The 19,933-nt window shown below is 35.4% G+C and overlaps 2 protein-coding genes across 4 annotated transcripts; both read right to left on the bottom strand.

Annotated features, from left to right (window-relative positions):
- Positions 1-1,761: 1,761 nt before the first annotated feature.
- LOC121758626 (protein STICHEL-like) lies at positions 1,762-8,592 on the bottom strand. 3 transcript variants are annotated; one of them, XM_042154002.1, is made up of 8 exons: positions 5,994-8,592; positions 5,422-5,641; positions 4,358-4,411; positions 3,690-4,235; positions 2,801-2,958; positions 2,436-2,707; positions 2,121-2,202; positions 1,762-2,039 (listed from the first exon to the last, which is right to left on the bottom strand). In XM_042154002.1, exons 1-8 carry the CDS (start codon positions 8,148-8,150, stop codon positions 1,944-1,946), a joined length of 3,585 nt encoding a protein of 1,194 aa, XP_042009936.1. In that variant the 5' UTR covers positions 8,151-8,592; the 3' UTR covers positions 1,762-1,943. The 3 variants fall into 3 exon arrangements, with proteins under 3 accessions (XP_042009936.1, XP_042009934.1, XP_042009935.1); XM_042154000.1 differs by having other exon boundaries at positions 2,436-2,958; positions 5,994-8,590; XM_042154001.1 differs by lacking the exon at positions 4,358-4,411 and having other exon boundaries at positions 2,436-2,958; positions 5,994-8,588.
- Positions 8,593-10,765: 2,173 nt separating this feature from the next.
- Positions 10,766-12,408, bottom strand: LOC121758642 (NAC domain-containing protein 35-like). Its single transcript, XM_042154020.1, has 3 exons — positions 11,894-12,408; positions 11,542-11,813; positions 10,766-11,446 (listed from the first exon to the last, which is right to left on the bottom strand). The coding sequence occupies exons 1-3, from the start codon at positions 12,099-12,101 to the stop codon at positions 10,928-10,930; spliced, it is 999 nt and encodes a 332-aa protein (XP_042009954.1). The 5' UTR covers positions 12,102-12,408; the 3' UTR covers positions 10,766-10,927.
- Between the last annotated feature and the right edge of the window lie 7,525 nt (positions 12,409-19,933).

Below are 19,933 nucleotides of genomic sequence, written 5' to 3'. Positions count from 1 at the left end.
GACCCAGTCCACAGTGGCGGACGTCCGCCCGCCCGTCGCCCGCACGTCCGAGGACACGCGACGTCCTCACGGGACGTCCGTATCCGACCTTCGACGCCACAATGGCGGACGTCCCGGTCGCCTGTCGCGGTCGTCCGATCGGACGTCCGCCATTGGAGATGCTCTTAGAGTGGAAATTCCAGGAAAATATCATATTAAAATATCATATAAATGAGGCATATGAAGTGCAAACTGAAATAACTATATGAAAATCCACATAATGTATCAGTAATTATGTGTTATGATTTAAATAATCCGTGGTTAAGTAGTGATTATTGTATTGGTTAAGCTTTGTTAATGTGCCTCTCAAGTGATATGAGGAGAGCATTTCCCAGCTCACCATTAAAAGAGTGGCGTGAAGCATGCATTTTGTACTATTTTGTACACTAGCTAGCAATTATTACCGGGATTAGCTCTTAAAGTATTCATAGAGAAGGTGAATGCCTTAATTATATGTTCATAATCATCACCAACTTCTTTTTTCTTAATTTAATATTTCTTAGAAAATAGAAAGTATGCACATGGAGTTATTTTGAAACCTTTGCATGGAGTATCTTTTTGCACCAACTTGTACTTTTTTAATTGCAAATATATAAAAACTAACAAAAAAGCTTGTAAAAAAGGAGCAAAAATTTAGTGGTCACGGCATACCACATGGCAATGTGATGTGGTATGTCCCACTAATAATACTTTGACAAATGGATTTATAGAAGTCCAACTAAATACTTTCATCTTTTTCTAAAAGTGGACATTATTATAAAATTCGGAAACTATCCAAAAATTAAGAGTACTTATATTTAATATAATGAATGCATTTATATTTGACCAAAATACTTCCACTATGAACTAGCAAAATTTATTTCGTCCTTTTATATTTCTAATTCTAATAATAATTTAATAAACAAAATATATGTAGTAATTAACTTATTATATTTTGATTTTTAGAGTTTTTTATGGTATGTCAATGATAATTTAATATAATAAAATTAACTTTTATGTCATTTTCTTATTATTAGCTACTTATATATTTAATATAATTATTCATATAGTCTTTAACAATGGTAAAATAAGTATAAAAATGAAACTATATAATCAATCATAGTTACATACGTTTAATATAATGCTAACAAATTTTGTTTATGATTTAGTTTAAGGTTATGGTAATCATTTGTAATTTTTTGCATACATATAAAACAAGAAATAAAGTAAACAACAAATTTAAGTTAGCATTACACTAACTGTGCGAAAAATCACAAATAAAAAATGTAACTATAAATTAAATTATAAATAAAATTCAGTGGCATTACATTAACTATGCGAAATTAGGAATAATTATATAGTTTCATTTTTATATTATTTTACCATTGCACATATATGAATAATTATACTATTAAACATAAAGGTGGCAAATGACCTTAATTTTGTTATATGCATTCTTATTGACAACTAATATGGTAGCAAAATATATAAGTGTGTTATACATGTATTCATTATATAGGTGGTATTAATTTTTGGACTTTCCAAATTTTACAATAATGTCCATTTTTAGAAAAGGATGGAAAGTATTTAGTTGGACTTCTATAAATCCATTTGTCAAAGTATTATTAGTGGGACATACCATATCACATTGCCATGTGGTATGCCTTGACCACTAAATTTTTGGGGCTACAATGGATGAAAACTAGCGTATCATATACATACTCTACATAGTTTTCCTTTTCATAGCACAACAAAAACGTCTGTAATTTTTATTAATACCATTGGTGAATTGAGTAAATGATGAGTCACAATAATTAACTTGACAACATTCATTTCCGTTACCGATGTTGACATATTCGAAAATCAATGACTCAGTTGAGCCTCTATAAATACAAAATCAATGGCAATGGAATGGCTGATCATCATCATCTACTCGATCTGTTGTTTTCTGGCCTCCTCGATTTCGCACACTCTCCGAATAAAGAAAATCGCCCACCTTTGGGTGGGCGTGAAGGAGTGCTCTGCATACGGAACACAAGTTAGTCTGCGAATATAATGTTGCCCACTTTCGAATGAGATTAGACTCGAAATAGAGAGCCTACCTTTCTCCTTCCTTGAGGTTTGCGGTTATTCCAACAGAACAAGGCGCTGCAACCACCAGCGCCCGTGCTAGATTCATATCCCCTGCAAAGAAAATAGGAAATGTGAAGATGATGACAGATGCACGAACAATCCGCTCTCACTTTACTATCAAGAGCAAACAAACAGGAGTATTGTCACCTCAAGAGAGAAGACCATCCTTTTCTTTTAAGCTTATGCATATCAAACAGATTGTGTTTCATTCTTAAACTTGAGATATCTCTAAGCATTCATAAGCTTGATTCAGAAATTTGAAATGATAAAATAAATTCACTTACATATTAGCTGGGAAGCTAGAATTATGCAGCAAGCTCGGAGATATGGGGTAATGACCAATCTTCTTAACTGTCTGATCCTTCTGATGTGACATTCCATCGTTAATTTTCAGTACTTTAATCTCGTGATGTAACTCATCTTCCCATTGCTGCAAGGGCCTATCCAGAGAATCCTTTGATTTCAACTCACTTGGATGATCAATGCCATCCTGTGGCAGCACTTGATTCCTTTCTGGTTTCAAATGGCTCGATCCAGTGGCTCCTCTGTCCATTGCCTGCAGCCATGCAGTTTCCAATCTTTGCTCATGGATGATGGACTCAATTCTACGCAAGGGAAGATCTGACTTGCCATTTTCTGAAGTACTTACATCTGCAACGGAGGGTCTGACTCTGTGCACTACACTTATTTTAACCTCCACGTTGCTTCGTAAAACTACTTCAAATACATTGGTGATACTGCTAAGAAAACCTTCTGCTCGGGTCTTGATATTACTATCATCAAACGCAACGTGTGCAATAAAACCACCTGCATAAAGAAGTGCTCAAAATTTCACTAAAGAAAACCTCCTAAGCATGCACTTGACATGACCATGCTATTACATATCCAGGAAATGATATGAGAAAGAGTGAGGCATTCAACTACCAGTGACATATAATGTAAATATGTAATGCATGATACAACAATACGTTTAATTTTCTGAACCAGAGTATGACAAAGTCAAGGGTATCACAATTTTAATGAACAAGACGACATAAATATTAATTGAAGAGAATCTAAATAACAAAAAAAAAAGTTCCTCAAGTTCTCACCTAACCAACTAAACACTGATTTCTCAAGTAAAATCTTCCACACACCTCCTACATCGCAATATACTATGTATATAATAAAGTAATAAAATAAGATAACCCTACAAGTAATCACATACTAATATAACTAAATTAAGTAAATAAATCATTCAACAGCTTTAATTAATCTTCTTTTTCAGTTGATATTTGGTATATACCCAAAAGGAAAGAATTTTAATCCTATCAATATCAAAATTTATTTCCCTTCTTTCATATGCTTCTAAAAGGAAAGATTTTATTCCTAGCAGATTAAGTGTTATAATCACCTGAAAAGATTTACTTCCTACCTATATGGATACACTCACACACAACACTCACAAATAAAATGCAGTGTCGTTTAAACCGTTGTCCTATAAAGCAGAACAAAAAGAAGTGGAAATGTCATAGTAATTCATTTGTATGGAAATTTACCTTTCATTTCAGACAAACCAACAAGCTTTCCATAAGAATGAAGTAGCAGCTTCAATGTCTTAGAATGGCACTTCTCAATACACTGGAGCCAGATATTATTCAACATCTTTGAATCCATGCATGTCATTGTCATTTTACCAGTTGCACAGTCACCATTTGAGTCAGTCTGATTATCACTATTACTGAATTGGTCTTGATTGGGTTTGTCAATTAGTCTGACTGGTTTTTCGTTGCTCATTGGATTGCACTGAGCAGCAACCAAAAATGATGATGGAGAACCTGATTTCTCAGGTGCAAATTGTGCATCTGAGTTCTGCTTAGGGACTGTAGCTTCTCTATAAATACTCATGTGCTCCTCGTCAGTTGCCTTTGAACTCTGTCGTCGACTACTGGTAGACTGAGTTCGATCAGGAGAAGACAGAGAACCTAATCGTAATAGGGTTGCCGTAAACCAGGTTGATCGTTCAGTTGATACTCTGAGATGCTTTTCTGCCTCAGACAGTAGCGTTAATGCATGCTTCAGTCTGTCCAATTCTCTTTCAGTCACTGAAAATTCAACCATCAATGGTTTTAGTAATTAAGAGAACACCTAAGATTCCAGTCCTGGATAAATTAAGTATTTTACGCTTCAAAAATTCAGAGGCAGGGAGACTGTTTAAAAATCTTACTCGTATTTTCATTAATTGAGTCAGAGGATCCAGCATGCAACCAGGGAGCATTGGCTTGACATAAAAAGTACAAAAAATAACATCACAAGTTGAAGGGTTTTGCTGGTCCAATTGCCGCAGATGGAATATGCATACTTAGTAGGCAGCATGTTGAAAGAATGTGATTTAAAATATTATGTGAAGTGAAACTATTGAATAAAGTAAGCATGTTAAGCAGCAAATGTTATCATTGATTCATCTCCTCCGCCAAATTTTCATAGTATATAATAACTTGAATGTGGCAATAAATACCAAAAATATACATTTATGGAAAAAACCAAAAAAAAGTTAAAAAGGTGAGAGGATGTCACAAGTAAAACATTTCCAGATACAGCCAACACAACACCATTTGTTTTATTTTATTTTTTATTTTCTCTGTTTATTTACTGGGGGTAGAAGATTGGAAAACCCATTTAACATTGTGATAAAAAATTTTACAGAGAAATACTCATTTAATTTGGATCATTGTCATCCAAGTGCAGCTTTACAGAGTTCTTTTAATTAGTCAGAGATCATATATTAAGGTATAATGAAGGTTACCCTCTTTGTGCAACAAATTTATTTAAAAATGTTGAAAATAAAATGGGGATGCTAAAAAAAGACAACGATTTATTAACTAAAACAGAAGTGGATGTTAAAATAAATAAGCTTATAGAGAACAGTTTAGCACAGAACCGTGTCTATTACACAAACAGTTCATAGACAACCATTTCCTTTAATATATACCAATCAATATTCTTTTAATATATTTTCTTTGAGATGGGCAAAAAACAATCGTTTGAAATCTTATGCAATTATGAGTTTTCAATTGTTTAAACCTAGAATGAAATAAATAGTAGTTGAGTTATTGTAGAGGCAAGTATATCTACACATTTGATGCTTAATTGAAAATAGTGATACATTATATGTTAATGAAGAGTGTTCAAATTCACCAATAATGTTCACTTTCAGGGGTTATCAAGATATTCTTTACCAGAAAAGACCAAGTAGACGAATGTTAAACAGAGTAAACAAGAAGAACTTACAAGTTCCCCCACCAAAGAATGGAAAGTTGTGCTTTGCATCAGCATTCGAATAAGTCCCAGCAATAATATCCACAATAAGTGTCACCAATTGAGAAATTAGTACTAATGAATCAACACCCGAATCCATCATTTCCCTGGCTCTTCTAACTGTCTCTGTAGCATTTGATGACATTGCTAACTCCAGAAGCTCCAGTAATTTATCCTCAGAGACAACCCCCATCTGCATAAGGAACATTGAATAAAAAAGTATCATAATTCAAACAGACTATTCAACCTTCTTAGAGGTTGTAGAAATCAAATAATCAATCGATATTCGCATGCACTTTCTTTTGTTTTTTTTTGTGTGGAAAATGGAAATAATCCACATGCACTTTTTATTAGTTAGATAATAATACAAACTCTTATTTAAGAGAGCAAGTTTTTTTTAAAAAAAAACTTAAATGGCAAGAAAAATGCAAAAAATAGTAGCCATTCCTCCGAATGCAAGTCGGAAAGAACAAGACTATTCAGAGTCACATGGCAGGGCAACGAAGATTTAACTAAAGATTTAAATATGGGTTTTGTTAACTTACAAGTTCATTCACCAGGGACTTAGTGATTCGTTTCCCAAACAAACTCAACTGGTCCAACATTGTTTCTGCATCTCGTAGTGAACCATCTGCATTTGAAGCAATCAACTCCAGTGCATTTGGATCAACATCTAAATTCTCATTAGTTGAAAGCTTCTTTAGGCGAGTAACAATATCACCATTGCTAATCTTGTTGAAAATGTGCTTCTGACACCGAGTCAATATGGTGCGAGGTACATTCTCAATATCAGTTGTAATGAGGACAAAAACAATGCGTGGCAAAGGTTTATCAAGAAGTCGAAGAAATGCCAGCCATGTTCTTGAGGGCAGTAAATGGCATTGGTCAATGACAAAAATCTTGTAATGTTGAAGTGCCGAGGGATGAACTGCCAATATATTTCTTAACAGATTTTTCAGTTGGTCGATTCCCTTCTTATTGGAGCCATTAACTTCTTCAAGATACCTGCTCTTTCCAGACAGGAAATCAGCACATTCCCTGCAGATCCCACAGGGTTTACTCTCTTCAGTGGCAATGCAATTCAAAGCAGCACCAAAGATTCTAGCCGCTGAAGTTTTTCCAATTCCACGAGCACCTTGGAATAGATAAACAGGAGCAATCCTCCCTCTAGAAACCGCACTCATAAGAGACTGAATAACTATATTTTGGCCAATTATTTCGTCAAAAAACATTGGCCTATATTTGTGGCTCAGGCTTCTGACATTCTCAGGAGAACCTTCTTCATGCTCTTCCTCATTCAAAGCTACTAACTCAAGCCCTTCCAGACTTCTACAACTTGAAGACCACCTCCTACCATCCAACCGGCTCAAGGCTTCTAAATCAAGCTCCGCGAAATTGGTTGAGAGCTCATCATCACTATTCCCGCTTCTCATGGACAATCTTCCAATGCCATCAGCACCATTGTCAAGGAGAGGAACGAGGCTTTGACCTGCTGTCTTGGAGCTGAGTCTCCTCTTGCTGGAAGCCAAAGATAAGCGATTATGTCTTCCATGGGACGGGGTCTGACTTCCACAAAACAAGATGTTTCCTTTTCTTCTTAGAGCATCAGAAAGAGAAGGAGAACAAGAACTCCCATATCTAGACTTTGGTGTCGACCTTCTAGACCAGTAACAAGGAATTCCACAGCCCTGACGTCCAGGCAAATCCAACTGGTCCACCTCGTCATCAGCACCATTCAATGACCCAGTGGTGGCATCCCATGACTCGACAGTACTTGGATTCCTAATGGCATATCTATTATAAGAGCCTGTTGACAATGCTGGTGTGCTATACGAAACAGAATCATCCTCCTTCCTATGCGTCCTCAACAGCTTTGTGGGTGAATAAGACCAACCCTTATTCTTGATCCTAGAAATCAAAGGTGATATTGCAGAATCTCTACCTAAATCCTCGGAATTGCAATAATCGCCATTATCATCAAACTGATCTGCCAAAGTTGCCAAATCGTCCCTCCTTATTCTCGCACCGGGGGAGCATTCTGCTACATTCTCAGCATATCTACTCAATATCATCCTCATTTGCAACTCCTCCTTCTGATGTCTAGAACTAGCACTAGAATAATTACTCCTCTTCGTTTTCTTCTTAATAGTACGCCTAATAGATGATGTAAAGTTAGAATCTTTACATTTAGACATCAAAGAACCATACCTATCACTCAAATAACCATCACTTTTCGAATCATTCCCACCAACATTCAAGCTATCCGACTCAAGACTCCCTTCTCGAGTAGAGGAGGACCCCTCATCCTTACCACTCTCACCATCAATCTGCCTACTCCTCTCACTCTCAGATTTCTGATTTCTCCAATTATATAAATACACCTTCCTCCTACCCTCTTCCGCTCTCGAAATGCCTCCACCACTAGCATTACTATTACTATTATTGTTATTAATATAGCTATCGCTACTTCCTACAAGCAATCGTGGCTGCAAAATGTGTGAAGAGGAAGAAGCAACGGCATTACCATTCTTGTAGGTGAGAGATCTTACAGAACCAAGCGGCGGCGACCGCCAAGATGAGGAGGTTCCGGGGTCTCGTAGCACCCTCGCCGCCTTTCTGATTTGCGTCAGCTCCTTCTTCAAATGCAAGTTGCTCGGCCGGGGATCAATCCCGCCGCCGTCACGAAGCTCAACTGACATCATAGCTCAATACAAACAACTGATACACATCGACGATATGATTCAATCTCGTCTACAAATGCAGATCTGCAGATCTTAATAGCCTTTCTTTAACGAGCATCTCTGCTCATCCTAGCATAAATAATGGATTAGAAGGCAATAATTACTGCACAAAATTATTGAAATGGGAAAATACCCTTTTTCCCTCCTCCTCACTATTTTGCAGTAATGAGATTCCCTAGGGCTTGTTTGTTCCTTGCTTTTTAATTTATTGAAGTTTTAACCTTGTGTTTCTCTCCAGTTCTCGAGTCCTGAGTCACCATGGAAAATATAAATTCAACATTCAATATTTGATTCTTTTTGTTAAATTTAAAAATGGCCTTTTTGGATTAAAATTAAATGGAATACTACTTAGGGGCTTTTTGGTATGATGAAATGGAATAAGGAGGGAATGAAATGAAGATGAGAATGGAATGAGGATGAGGATGAGGTGAGGGTGAGGATGATGATGAGAATGGAATGAGGATTATACATAATACAAATGGAATGGAACTGAGTAGACTCTGTAAATTATGTGTAGTGTGTATGGTGTGTGCAATGTGTGTAGTGTATGGAGTGTGTGTGCAAAGTGTGTAGTGTGTATGGTGTGTGCAACTATGTTTTATAATTAACGATCATATATATTATCACCTTTTTATTATTTGTCATTCACTATAATCTATATATGTCACAACTTTCTTATCACTCATGCTACAACTATTTGCGGTGAGATAAATATCGAAAAATAGTCTACAACTATTAAAGTAATTTGGACCCCAGTCGCAAAATTCTGCGTCCGCCACTGTCCCTGGTGGCAGACCCAGTTGGCTAAGGCTCCAACAAGGGCTTGGCCGGTGGGAGCCCACGCCTGGTCTCTGTTTCCGTCTTATTTATGAGAGTGAAAGTGAGGAGTTATTGTAGAAGACATGATAGGCCCATTAATTGTTTTGATGTTGGGCTTGCTTTATTGATTAAATTGATTGGGCCATATTAGTTTATATATGAAGTGGATATGTTTATATGTTTGGAAGATGAAATTGATGGACTGGTTGCCCTCCTCAGTAGAGTTTGCAAATTTAAATGATTTTGATTAATTTACAGTTATTATATAATTTACAATAAGTAACTAAGTAAGTAAGGAAAATGATGGTCTAATTTACAGTAAGTACGTAGTACAGCCTGATTCATTCGCATGATATGACAATTAAACTAAAAATAGCCCGAATACAATCATCATGAATTCCATCTCCTATATTGGAATAATCTATTTTCAATATACTATTATTTTATCTTTTGAGGATCTTTTAGATTAATTTTCATTGGATATTAGATTCAATATATTATTATCTTATCTTTCGAGGATCTTTTAGATCAATTTTGTTATGGGTATTACCGTATTAGATAAATAATTTCTTTCGTACATAATAGGTTAACCATTATCTTAAATTGATAACTGATAATAATGTCAACAACCTACATTATAGATGTCAAAACGAAGATATTTGTATGTTAACTAAATGTAGTTGACATATGTATGTTTTCTGTTGACATGTAAATAAATGTCAACAAAAAATATACGTATGTCTTCTGTTGACATTTATTTACATGTCAACAGAAAACATATGTATGTCAACTACATTTAGTTAACATACAAATGTCTTCTTGTTGACATCCATAATGTAGGTTGTTACATAGTTGCCCGTTATCAATTTAAGATAGTTATGAACTGATCATATCCCGTATTTTTGATTTACTTTATTTATATAAAATTATCTGTTGAAACTTGAAAGCTAATGATTTCAAGAGTATTATTGGTATTGTACAATTGTTGATTTGTTGCTATCTTAATTTAGAATTATAACTATTTTTATTCATGAATTTGGTTGAAAATGAGATAATTCTTCGACGATTTCAAGGCATTGCGACTTGTCCTCGTCTAGTGTCTCATTAAAATTATAAAAATTTACTCATACTATGTAATACTATTTGAGGTTCCGTTATTGCGTTAATATATTGATTAGCACTACTGTTTCGGGGATATTTCTCAACATCACATTAACTTTTCCCATATTTTCTCTACCATGTTTAACAATTAGAAATAGATAACTCAAGCTTAAAACACAGCAATAAAAATAGTGGGTTAGATTGAATCGAAGCTGCTGCTTACTGAGTGAGTGATGCAAGCTAGATTTGATGACAAAATAATTGGTAGCAGTGGCGGCTAACTACTTCTGTGAATATATAATAAAACTGATTCGGAAATATTTGGCAGAGGCTTGTTTTTACTGGAAGAGAGATGATGGGTTTGTTACTCCAAAAATGTTGACCTATCAAAAATCAAATACTGCGGAATTCCGACAGCATAATTTTGTCTTGTGAAGAAATAGGGGTCCAACATTTTTGCCTAACACTTGTATCTGTACTACCTTTGTCTCTGAGCAGTCGTCTGCAAGTCATCATTTGCCTGTAACTAATCAATCATCACATTATCATTCCCATGCCTCTCATCTCCGCTCCATACATATTTCTCCTATTTTTTCATTTCTTAATTTAAATCTTCTGCTTTTTAATCACAATATCATGGGAGAAGATTAACTAGGTAGCAAGTAGTGGAAAAAACCTATATATAATTGGATTTCCAAACACAATTGGAACAATAGTAGAAAACCCTAACTAGAAAAACCAAATTATTTAGTACCCTTTCACCAAAGTATGCAACGAAGAAGTCAATCAACATAAAATCAACATACAAACAATGAAATTTACATGAACAGACTGCTGTAGTCCTTCCCCGCCTCCGGTATCGCACCCCACTCCCACAGTCTATCCGAGTACGCCGCCGTCTGGGGCTGCAAGGCCGTGAACTGCGATAGCAGATTAGCCGGAGGAGTGTTGTAGAGATGAAGCTGGCTCTCGTTGCCGATGGCCGATGCAGATTGCTGCGATGATGAGTAGTTATGGACGAGTTTGTGGAAATCATCGATGGCGTTGGGATTGGCAAAGATCGGCTGCTTGGACTGTTGCAGCATCTCCTCTCCCGGGGCCAGTGGATCGATGGCGTAGGAGGTCCGGTGCGAGAGGGCGTGGGAGGTTCCGATGTCCGTGCTGCTCGTGGGGCTCGATTCGCTCAATTTTCCGTCGGTTTGCTGGAAAATCCCACTCGACGCCGCCGATGTTGACGTCTCCTGCTGCTTCCGCGCCTTCGTAGGGAGGATCCGCGGCAGGGACGGGTGGTTCTCCACTCCCGCCCTTTTGTACACACGGCAAAGGGAAATTTCCGCCTATGAAATTGAAAATTTGAAAAATTAAATGAGATTCATGAAGATCTCGTGAGTTTTTTACATCAATTAATTCTCAAAATGTTTGAATGAAAAACCTCCTTTTGTAGACGCTGAGTGTCGAGATGAGGGAGGCGGTATTCGTTCATGATCCAGCTAGTACGGATGCCTTTGGGGGCTTTGCCGGAGTAGAAAACGAGGGTTTTCTTGAGGCCGATGGACAGGAGATTCTCGCTCCGGATCATCCGATCGGCGCCGGTGGCCTTCCAGTACCCAGATGTGGTCACGCGGTTGGGCCGATCGCCGTTCCTGTACTTCCGATCTCTCGGGACATAGAAGTACCACTCTTTCTCGCCTATAGCCGCCAGAGCTGGCATATCGTCCGTACAAGAACCCAGTCGATAAATTTCCATCTCAAATAAATCAAAATTGATATATGTATGTATTTACCTGGGAGTTCCCAAGGGTCGTAGCGGTAGAGGTCTAGAAAAGTGATGAGCTCGACGTTGAATTTCTTGCCCTCCACCTTTCTCCGGAGGTAGAATTCGACGAGCTCTTCCTCGGTGGGGTGGAAGCGGAAGCCGGGCATCACGACGTCGTTTTCGTGCTCGTCTTGCTTGTCTTCTTGATTGTTCATCCCTGCGGCGCCAATGGCCATAAAATCCTCACAACAACAATCGGAATCAATAATTAAACTAGCTAGCTAGTGCATCCGAAATCATCAATCGCTTAATTTGCTTGATGATGGATACATACACACATCATATATTTGTGTGTGTTTCTTGTTTTATGCGTGAACACACACACGGGGTTATAGTACAATCACACACAACTGGATTGTGCAAAATTGTCTTATTTGAGGTGTTGGTCTTTCAAGGGATAAGAGAGTGAAATTTTATAGGATTTCAAGCATGGGTAGTTACCCTTCTCTCTCTCTCTCTTAATTTCTTTCTCTTAAAATATGGTGTAGCTAGAGAAGAAGAAGAAAATGGGGAGAGGGGAAAGAATTAATAGAAAGATCTACATAACTATGGAGGGCCTACATGATGTAATTAATTAAGGTGTTTAAGATGAGAAAGGGACATCACAAACAAAGGACAGGGTGGCCAAGTCTCACATTTGCGGTGAGTTTGGATCCTCCTTAATTCCACTATTAATTTTCTTACTTTTCAATTTTTTTTTCTTCATATTTTGGGGTCAAGTAATAAGTGATCAAGTGGTACTGCTGTTTTCGATTATTCTTTTTCATTACACATTGTATTTAATTAATTCCAATAATTAATGACATCACGCATTCGTGTCTGTAATTCTAAAACTATTTAAATAAATTTAAATGATAACTATTATGCATGCTTGAATATTCATAAACCCGAGTAACACGAGCTTTTGTAAAAATGGTTGTTTGTATTGTGAGAGAAGAGTTATAGAGTGTCACCTTAGCGATAATGTTAGTAACAATTAATAAATATATTATGAGTAGGGTAAATGATTCATGATTAATAGTATAGAAGCTACCATGTAGTTTCAATTCATGCACCTTGAAAATTTAAACCATAGTAGACAAATAAATGCACAGTATGTCATTTAAATTTATTTAAATGGTTAAGAATTGCAGACATGAATGCGTGATGCCATTAATTATTAAATTTGATTGAATAATTTGTTCCTAAAAAAATATGATGGAATTCATTTATAATATTTGTTCAAAAATAATTTAAATTTAAAAAATAAAAGTGGGATTATAAGTACTATCATTTTGCTAGTAATATACGAAGTTAAAGATGCAAGTGGTTCATTACAGCTAACATTTTCACTCACTATATATATATATATATAAATAATATTATTTGAAGCTCTAGTTATCATCCAAATTCCAAATATTTTTTTACACCTTCAATTAAGATCTTCTTATGTCATCTAAATCCTTGAATTGTTGATTAGTTAATAGAGTTGGTGGGCCTAATCGTTGATGTAACACAAGTTAAATCAAAATGGGAAATGAAAAAACATCTTATATCTCATCTCTACATAAACTAGAACTTCTGCCATTTTTTACTTATGTATCAAGTCGCGTTGTTGTCAAATATCATCTCTCTCTCTCTCTCTGTGTATAGCATGTTTAACTACTTAATTATAAATCATCTGCTAAAATTAATTTTTAATTAAAATGGTTGTATCATGAATTCATGATTAAACTAAAATGACGTAATTTTATATTGATACATGCATATGTATACATAACAATTTTGACTATCCATGACTTTAATATAATTAATCTCACTTCTTGGAAGGGGGAGGGAGTATAGTAGACTAGTAGTCTGAAGTGGTTCTGAGGTTAGCTAAACACAAATTATGTTGATGATCTTGGAGATAAATTATTTGGATTACTGTAAGATTGAATAATTACACATCTAATGGAGATAAATAATAATGTGGATTAACGAGCATATAATAGGTATATATTGTGCATTTAGTGGGTAAATATAGAGGATTAATAATAGGGGTGGTGGTGATGGAGAAAGGTAAGAATTTTTTCTAGGCAAAAGCATGCTTATGGAGGGTAGGCTGGGGATGAGGTTGGACTCTACTGTATGAGTGTGGGGTGGGGTGGGGTGGGGTGGGGTGGGGTGGGGAACTGCATGGTCAAGACTCAAGAGACTCCCTTGAGCACTCTCTCTCTGTGTCTCTATCTATATATAAATATATATATAAATATAAATATATATACTACATGATGCATGACAATAACAGTAGCATTCTTCTCTTTTGTTCTTATTGCATTTCCGAATTTTTTTTTCCTGATTTCGGTTCAATATTTGGGTTCTCTCTCTCTCACACACACACACACATGTAGGTAAATAATCAACTCATTTATTTATCAATTTATTTATTTTTGTTCTTACAAAATATACTATACTACTAGTATTTGTTTTTCACTGAGTAATAGTACGTTGTATACACTAGATAACGAAACATCGCCAAAAGGATGTCTTGGGATGGCTTATATAGCTTGTAATGAAAAAATGTTCAATGGAGATATTTTTCTAATATGGAATATGTACTCAAAGTTTAGCATTAACATCATGCAGTGTAGAAAAGTATATACTATACTTATTAGTGTAAATGATATATTGCACAACTTTTATAAATTGTGACAATAATAAATATATTTAGATAGAAAAGATAAATAAATTAACAAAAATATAATAAGAACACATATTTTAATCATTCATTTTCAGTGATACAACTCCCCAAGAAATATGAGTTAACAATTTTTTTCAATTATGTAGTATTTTATAAATTATAATGAATTTCGCATATTTTGACCATGACAGGGTATGAATTTAATTAGGATATACTCCATCCTTCATAAAATAGTTATATTTGTGAACGATATGTGTTTTAATATGCAATTAATAAAGTATAAGAGAATAAGAGAACAGTTTATGTAAAAACGTATGGTGAACGACAATCAGTGTCACAGGAGTGTCATCAAACGACCACTCAGTTGGCATCCTACTCTTACTTCAGATTATTCAAAGTATCCTAATTTATAGGGCTGACAATTTTCGACACGACACGATAATCTGACACGAATCCGCACGAAATTATTGGGTTGAGGTCAAGTCTTATTGGATCCGTGTCCTTATCAGGTTGACCCATTAAGAACCCGATAATTTCGGGTTGGGTTCGGGTAGAGATGCCACCGGTTCCGGTTCCGAACCGGAACCGTGGCGATTTCCTCGAACCGGAACCGTCTCAATTCGGATCGCAGTCCGGTTCAGGTTCAAGATTTTTCGAACCGGAACCGTCACCGAACCGCCGGTTAACCGGATGAACCGCCGGTTCGGGCGCGGAAACCAATACTTGTATATGTATTGTAATTTGTAATGTATCGTTGTCCGTTACAACTCAAATTCAATAAAATTGATATCATTTTCATCTTATTCGTCTTATTTCAATTTAAATTATCCATTGTCTTGTTCCAATTTATTGTATAAGTCCAAATTTTAAATTTATATTACATTATTGTATGTTGTATACTTGTATATGTATTGTAAATTGTAATGTATCGTTGTCCGTTACAACTCAAATTCAATAAAATTGATATCATTTTCATCTTATTCGTCTTATTTCAATTTAAATTATCCATTGTCTTGTTCCAATTTATTGTATAAGTCCAAATTTCAAATATATATTACATTATTGTATGTTGTATGTTGTATACTTGTATATGTATTGTAAATCGTAATGTATCGTTGTCCGTTACAACTCAAATTCAATAAAATTGATATCATTTTCATCTTATTCGTCTTATTTCAATTTAAATTATCCATTGTCTTGTTCCAATTTATTGTATAAGTCCAAATTTCAAATTTATATTACATTATTGTATGTTGTATACTTGTATATGTATTGTAAATTGTAATGTATCGTTGTCCGTTACAACTCAAATTCAATAAAATTGATATCATTTTCATCTTATTCGTCTTATTTCAATTTAAATTATCCAGTGTCTTGTTCCAATTTATTGTATAAGTCCAAATTTCAAATTTATATTACATTATTGTATGTTGTATGTTGTATACTTGTATATGTATTGTAAATCGTAATGTATCGTTGTCCGTTACAACTCAAATTCAATAAAATTGATATCATTTTCATCTTATTCGTCTTATTTCAATTTAAATTATCCATTGTCTTGTTCCAATTTATTGTATAAGTCCAAATTTCAAATTTATATTACATTATTGTATGTTGTATACTTGTATATGTATTGTAAATTGTAATGTATCGTTGTCCGTTACAACTCAAATTCAATAAAATTGATATCATTTTCATCTTATTCGTCTTATTTCAATTTAAATTATCCAGTGTCTTGTTCCAATTTATTGTATAAGTCCAAATTTCAAATTTATATTACATTATTGTATGTTGTATACTTGTATATGTATTGTAAATTGTAATGTATCGTTGTCCGTTACAACTCAAATTCAATAAAATTGATATCATTTTCATCTTATTCGTCTTATTTCAATTTAAATTATCCATTGTCTTGTTCCAATTTATTGTATAAGTCCAAATTTCAAATTTATATTACATTATTGTATGTTGTATACTTGTATATGTATTGTAAATTGCAATGTATCGTTGTCCGTTACAACTCAAATTCAATAAAATTGATATCATTTTCATCTTATTCATCTTATTTCAATTTAAATTATCCATTGTCTTGTTCCAATTTATTGTATAAGTCCAAATTTCAAATTTATATTACATTATTGTATGTTGTATACTTGTATATGTATTGTAAATTGTAGTGTATCGTTGTCCATTACAACTCAAATTCAATAAAATTGATATCATTTTCATCTTATTCGTCTTATTTCAACTTAAATTATCCATTGTCTTGTTCCAATTTATTGTATATGTCCAAATTTCAAATTTATATTACATTATTGTATGTTGTATACTTGTATATGTATTGTAAATTGCAATGTATCGTTGTCCGTTACAACTCAAATTCAATAAAATTGATATCATTTTCACCTTTTTCGTCTTATTTCAATTTAAATTATCCATTGTCTTGTTCCAATTTATTGTATAAGTCCAAATTTCTAATTTTTAAAAAAATCAAACCGCGAAACCGCCGGTTTTCGAACCGGAACCGTGTAAACCGCCGGAAAACCGGCGGTTCCGAACCGGAACCGGAACCGTGAAATAGCCTCACAGTCCGGTTCCGGTTCCGACTTCGACCAAACCGGAACCGCCGGTTTTGGAACCGTGGGCAACACTAGGTTCGGGTCGGATGCGGGTCGGATACGGGTAACCCATTAAGAAATAATATTAATATTTTTATTTTTATTTAAAAAATATATATTACTTTAATTTTTTAATTTCTTATAAATTAGGTTTAAATAGTATGAAACGAATTTTAATTGTGTAAATTAGGTTAAAAATTAAGGTTTAATCGTGTAATATTAGGTTTTAATCGTGTAATATCACGTTCGGGTTGTTATCGTGTCGTGTCAACCCATATTATATCGTTTCGATAACGGGTTCGTGTCGGGTGCAGGTCGTGTTCGGATTTGAAGGTAGCAGGTCGGGTTCGTATTCGGATTTACAGTTTCCTTAACTTGTCGGGTTCAGGTTAGGCCTTATTGGGTTCTGTCATTATCAAGTTGACCCGATAACGACCCAATCCGCACGATTTGCCAGCCCTACTAATTTATGTTTCAACTCTCATTTCATTTTCCTTAATCTTCTACACTTGTCTATGTTAGTATTAGTTTTTAGACCATTGACCCTCCTTTTAATATTCTCCAGCAATTAGATCTTTCTTTGATCACTAAGTTGTTGAAAATTCTAAATATACGAGCCAATCAAATGATCGAAATTGACAACTAACAAGCTGTCAAAAACTTAATTGGAATCTAAATGGAGTAGATTTTGCTTCTCCGCAAATTACCACAATTAATTGGACACAAATTCATCTTAAAATTGGTTATTGTTATGGGGAAAAATAAACTACTCATTAATATTATCTTCACTCCATGAGCAATTTGTGCTTGTTCATCTATTTCGGAAATGTGAATTTTACCGTTATTTGCTAAGTACCATACGTAATATCATGCTCTTCTTTTACTATATATGGTGAAAGTCATGACATAACACCAAAATCAAATTCAAGACTGATCCATCAATTTCGATGGATTGACTTTAAATCATTAATTGTACATCAATAATAGAGAGTAGAGTGATTCTGTACATTGCTTCATTTCTGATCCAATATCATTTTTTTTCAAAATAATAAAATTATTAATATATTTAAAACAATATTATATATATAGAAACAGAAAAGCACTAAAGACGGATCACCTAATAAAGACATACTACAGATAAAGTATAATTAATCGTCACCTGGAATATCATTTTAGAATGACATTTTGGGAGTTTGAATGACTTAATCGGTCGCATTCTAAAATCAATTGATATAAACTAATTTATAAAACTTATTGTAGTAGTATATTGATTTCATTTCATTCTATGCATGGATGTGAATATTGTTAAATTTATTTTATTTTACTTACCAACACATGCATCCTAGTAAACTTCAGAGTCAACATTTGGTTATCAGTGTTGGTTTCTGGATTACAAGAGATAACAAAATCGGGCGTAATACAACCCAAAAGAAAAGAAAAGGAGGAACTGAACTTAAAAATTACAACGTAGAATCGAAACTACTAAACCAATATGATTAGCCGAGTCGAGGAGACCTCTTCCCGCAAGACGAGATACGCCCTGGTAGTGCTCTTCGGTTTGGCGTGTCGTCCCCAAAGGTAAAACGGCTACGTCTCTATTGATGCAGCACCGCAATCACTAGAGCTCCGGCGAACTGGATGGAGGAGAGAGCAGAGCTTCGACAGAAAGACAATGCAGAGAGAGGGAGAGAGCTTATGCAGAGAATGCTTGTATGTGTTGTTTCCTAATGCAGTGGCATGGCTAGCCTATTTATAGGCCAAGCCACCATGCAGGGTCAACCAGCCATTGAAGGCTCATCATGGCCAATTCGTAACCGACGTCGGTTACAGGCGTGTGGCAGGAGTGTGTCATCCGTGTGTGGAGCGTGTGGATTTCTCACGTGGCACCCGTGACTGTGCCTCGCTTGACGACGTGTCAAGCCACTTGGATTGCTGACTCGGCGGTGGTCCAAAAAGAATAGTTTGGGCCAAGCCCCAAGCCCAAAGACCACCTAAAGACCAATTGCCAAGATCCAAGATCCAAGTCCAAGTCCAAGTCCAAGTCCAAGTCCAAGTCCAAGTTCAAGTCCAAGTCCAAGATCAAGATCGAGATCGAGATCGGGATCGGGATCGGGATCGGGCTCGGGCCCGCGCCCACGCCCACGAGCACGAGCACGGGCTCGGGCTCAGGCGGGGCCGGCGGCGGCGGCGGCGCGCGCGTGTGCGCGCGTGTGGGCTTTTTCACCCATCTTGATCCACTATAATTATTAAGTAACATAAAGTCACTTAATTTAAACACATTAAAGATGTATTAATCTTCCAATGTGGGATAATTAACACTAGTTAATTATTCCCTAAGCACATGCTCCAAGCTTTAATTAAAAGCTAATTATGCCCAACTTTAATCCACTATTTCTCACTCACCGGAAATCGGATTTGAGAAAGTGAATATACTACATTTATCTACGTAAAATGTAGATCGACGTTATATCATTTAATTTCACAAAATTAAATGTCTCGTCACATTTATTCTTTGGTTAAAACCATTGACCGGGCATATTTAATCCATGATTTTTACAATCCCCCACATGAGTGGAAATAGCCAAATGCATATGCATGCAGATATAAGCTCAACCCTCGAGAGGTATATAAGCATAAGGATATGTAGTTGTTGGCTTTGAACCCTCCATAGTCGACACCATCGGATACACAGGCGGCTTAGTAGCGCGATGCTTTGAACTAATCCCCC

The sequence above is a fragment of the Salvia splendens genome, chromosome 12 (assembly GCF_004379255.2).
Source record: "Salvia splendens isolate huo1 chromosome 12, SspV2, whole genome shotgun sequence".
Lineage (NCBI taxonomy): Eukaryota > Viridiplantae > Streptophyta > Magnoliopsida > Lamiales > Lamiaceae > Salvia > Salvia splendens.
The sequence above is the reverse complement of the archived record's forward strand: the minus strand, read 5'-3'. Positions and strand labels throughout refer to the sequence as shown.

Coding starts and splice junctions, on each gene's coding strand:
- LOC121758642 (XM_042154020.1), bottom strand. CDS start 12,101: ATGGCCATTGGCGCCGCAGGGATGAACAATCAAGAAGACAAGCAAGAC. Junction 11,814..11,893: donor CGACCCTTGGGAACTCCCAG/GTAAATACATAC, acceptor ACGATATGCCAG/CTCTGGCGGCTATAGGCGAG. Junction 11,447..11,541: donor CTCAGCGTCTACAAAAGGAG/GTTTTTCATTCA, acceptor TCAATTTCATAG/GCGGAAATTTCCCTTTGCCG.
- LOC121758626 (XM_042154000.1), bottom strand. CDS start 8,150: ATGATGTCAGTTGAGCTTCGTGACGGCGGCGGGATTGATCCCCGGCCG. Junction 2,959..3,689: donor TGGTTTGTCTGAAATGAAAG/GTAAATTTCCAT, acceptor TTCTTTATGCAG/GTGGTTTTATTGCACACGTT. Junction 2,203..2,435: donor TCTAGCTTCCCAGCTAATAT/GTAAGTGAATTT, acceptor TTTTCTTTGCAG/GGGATATGAATCTAGCACGG.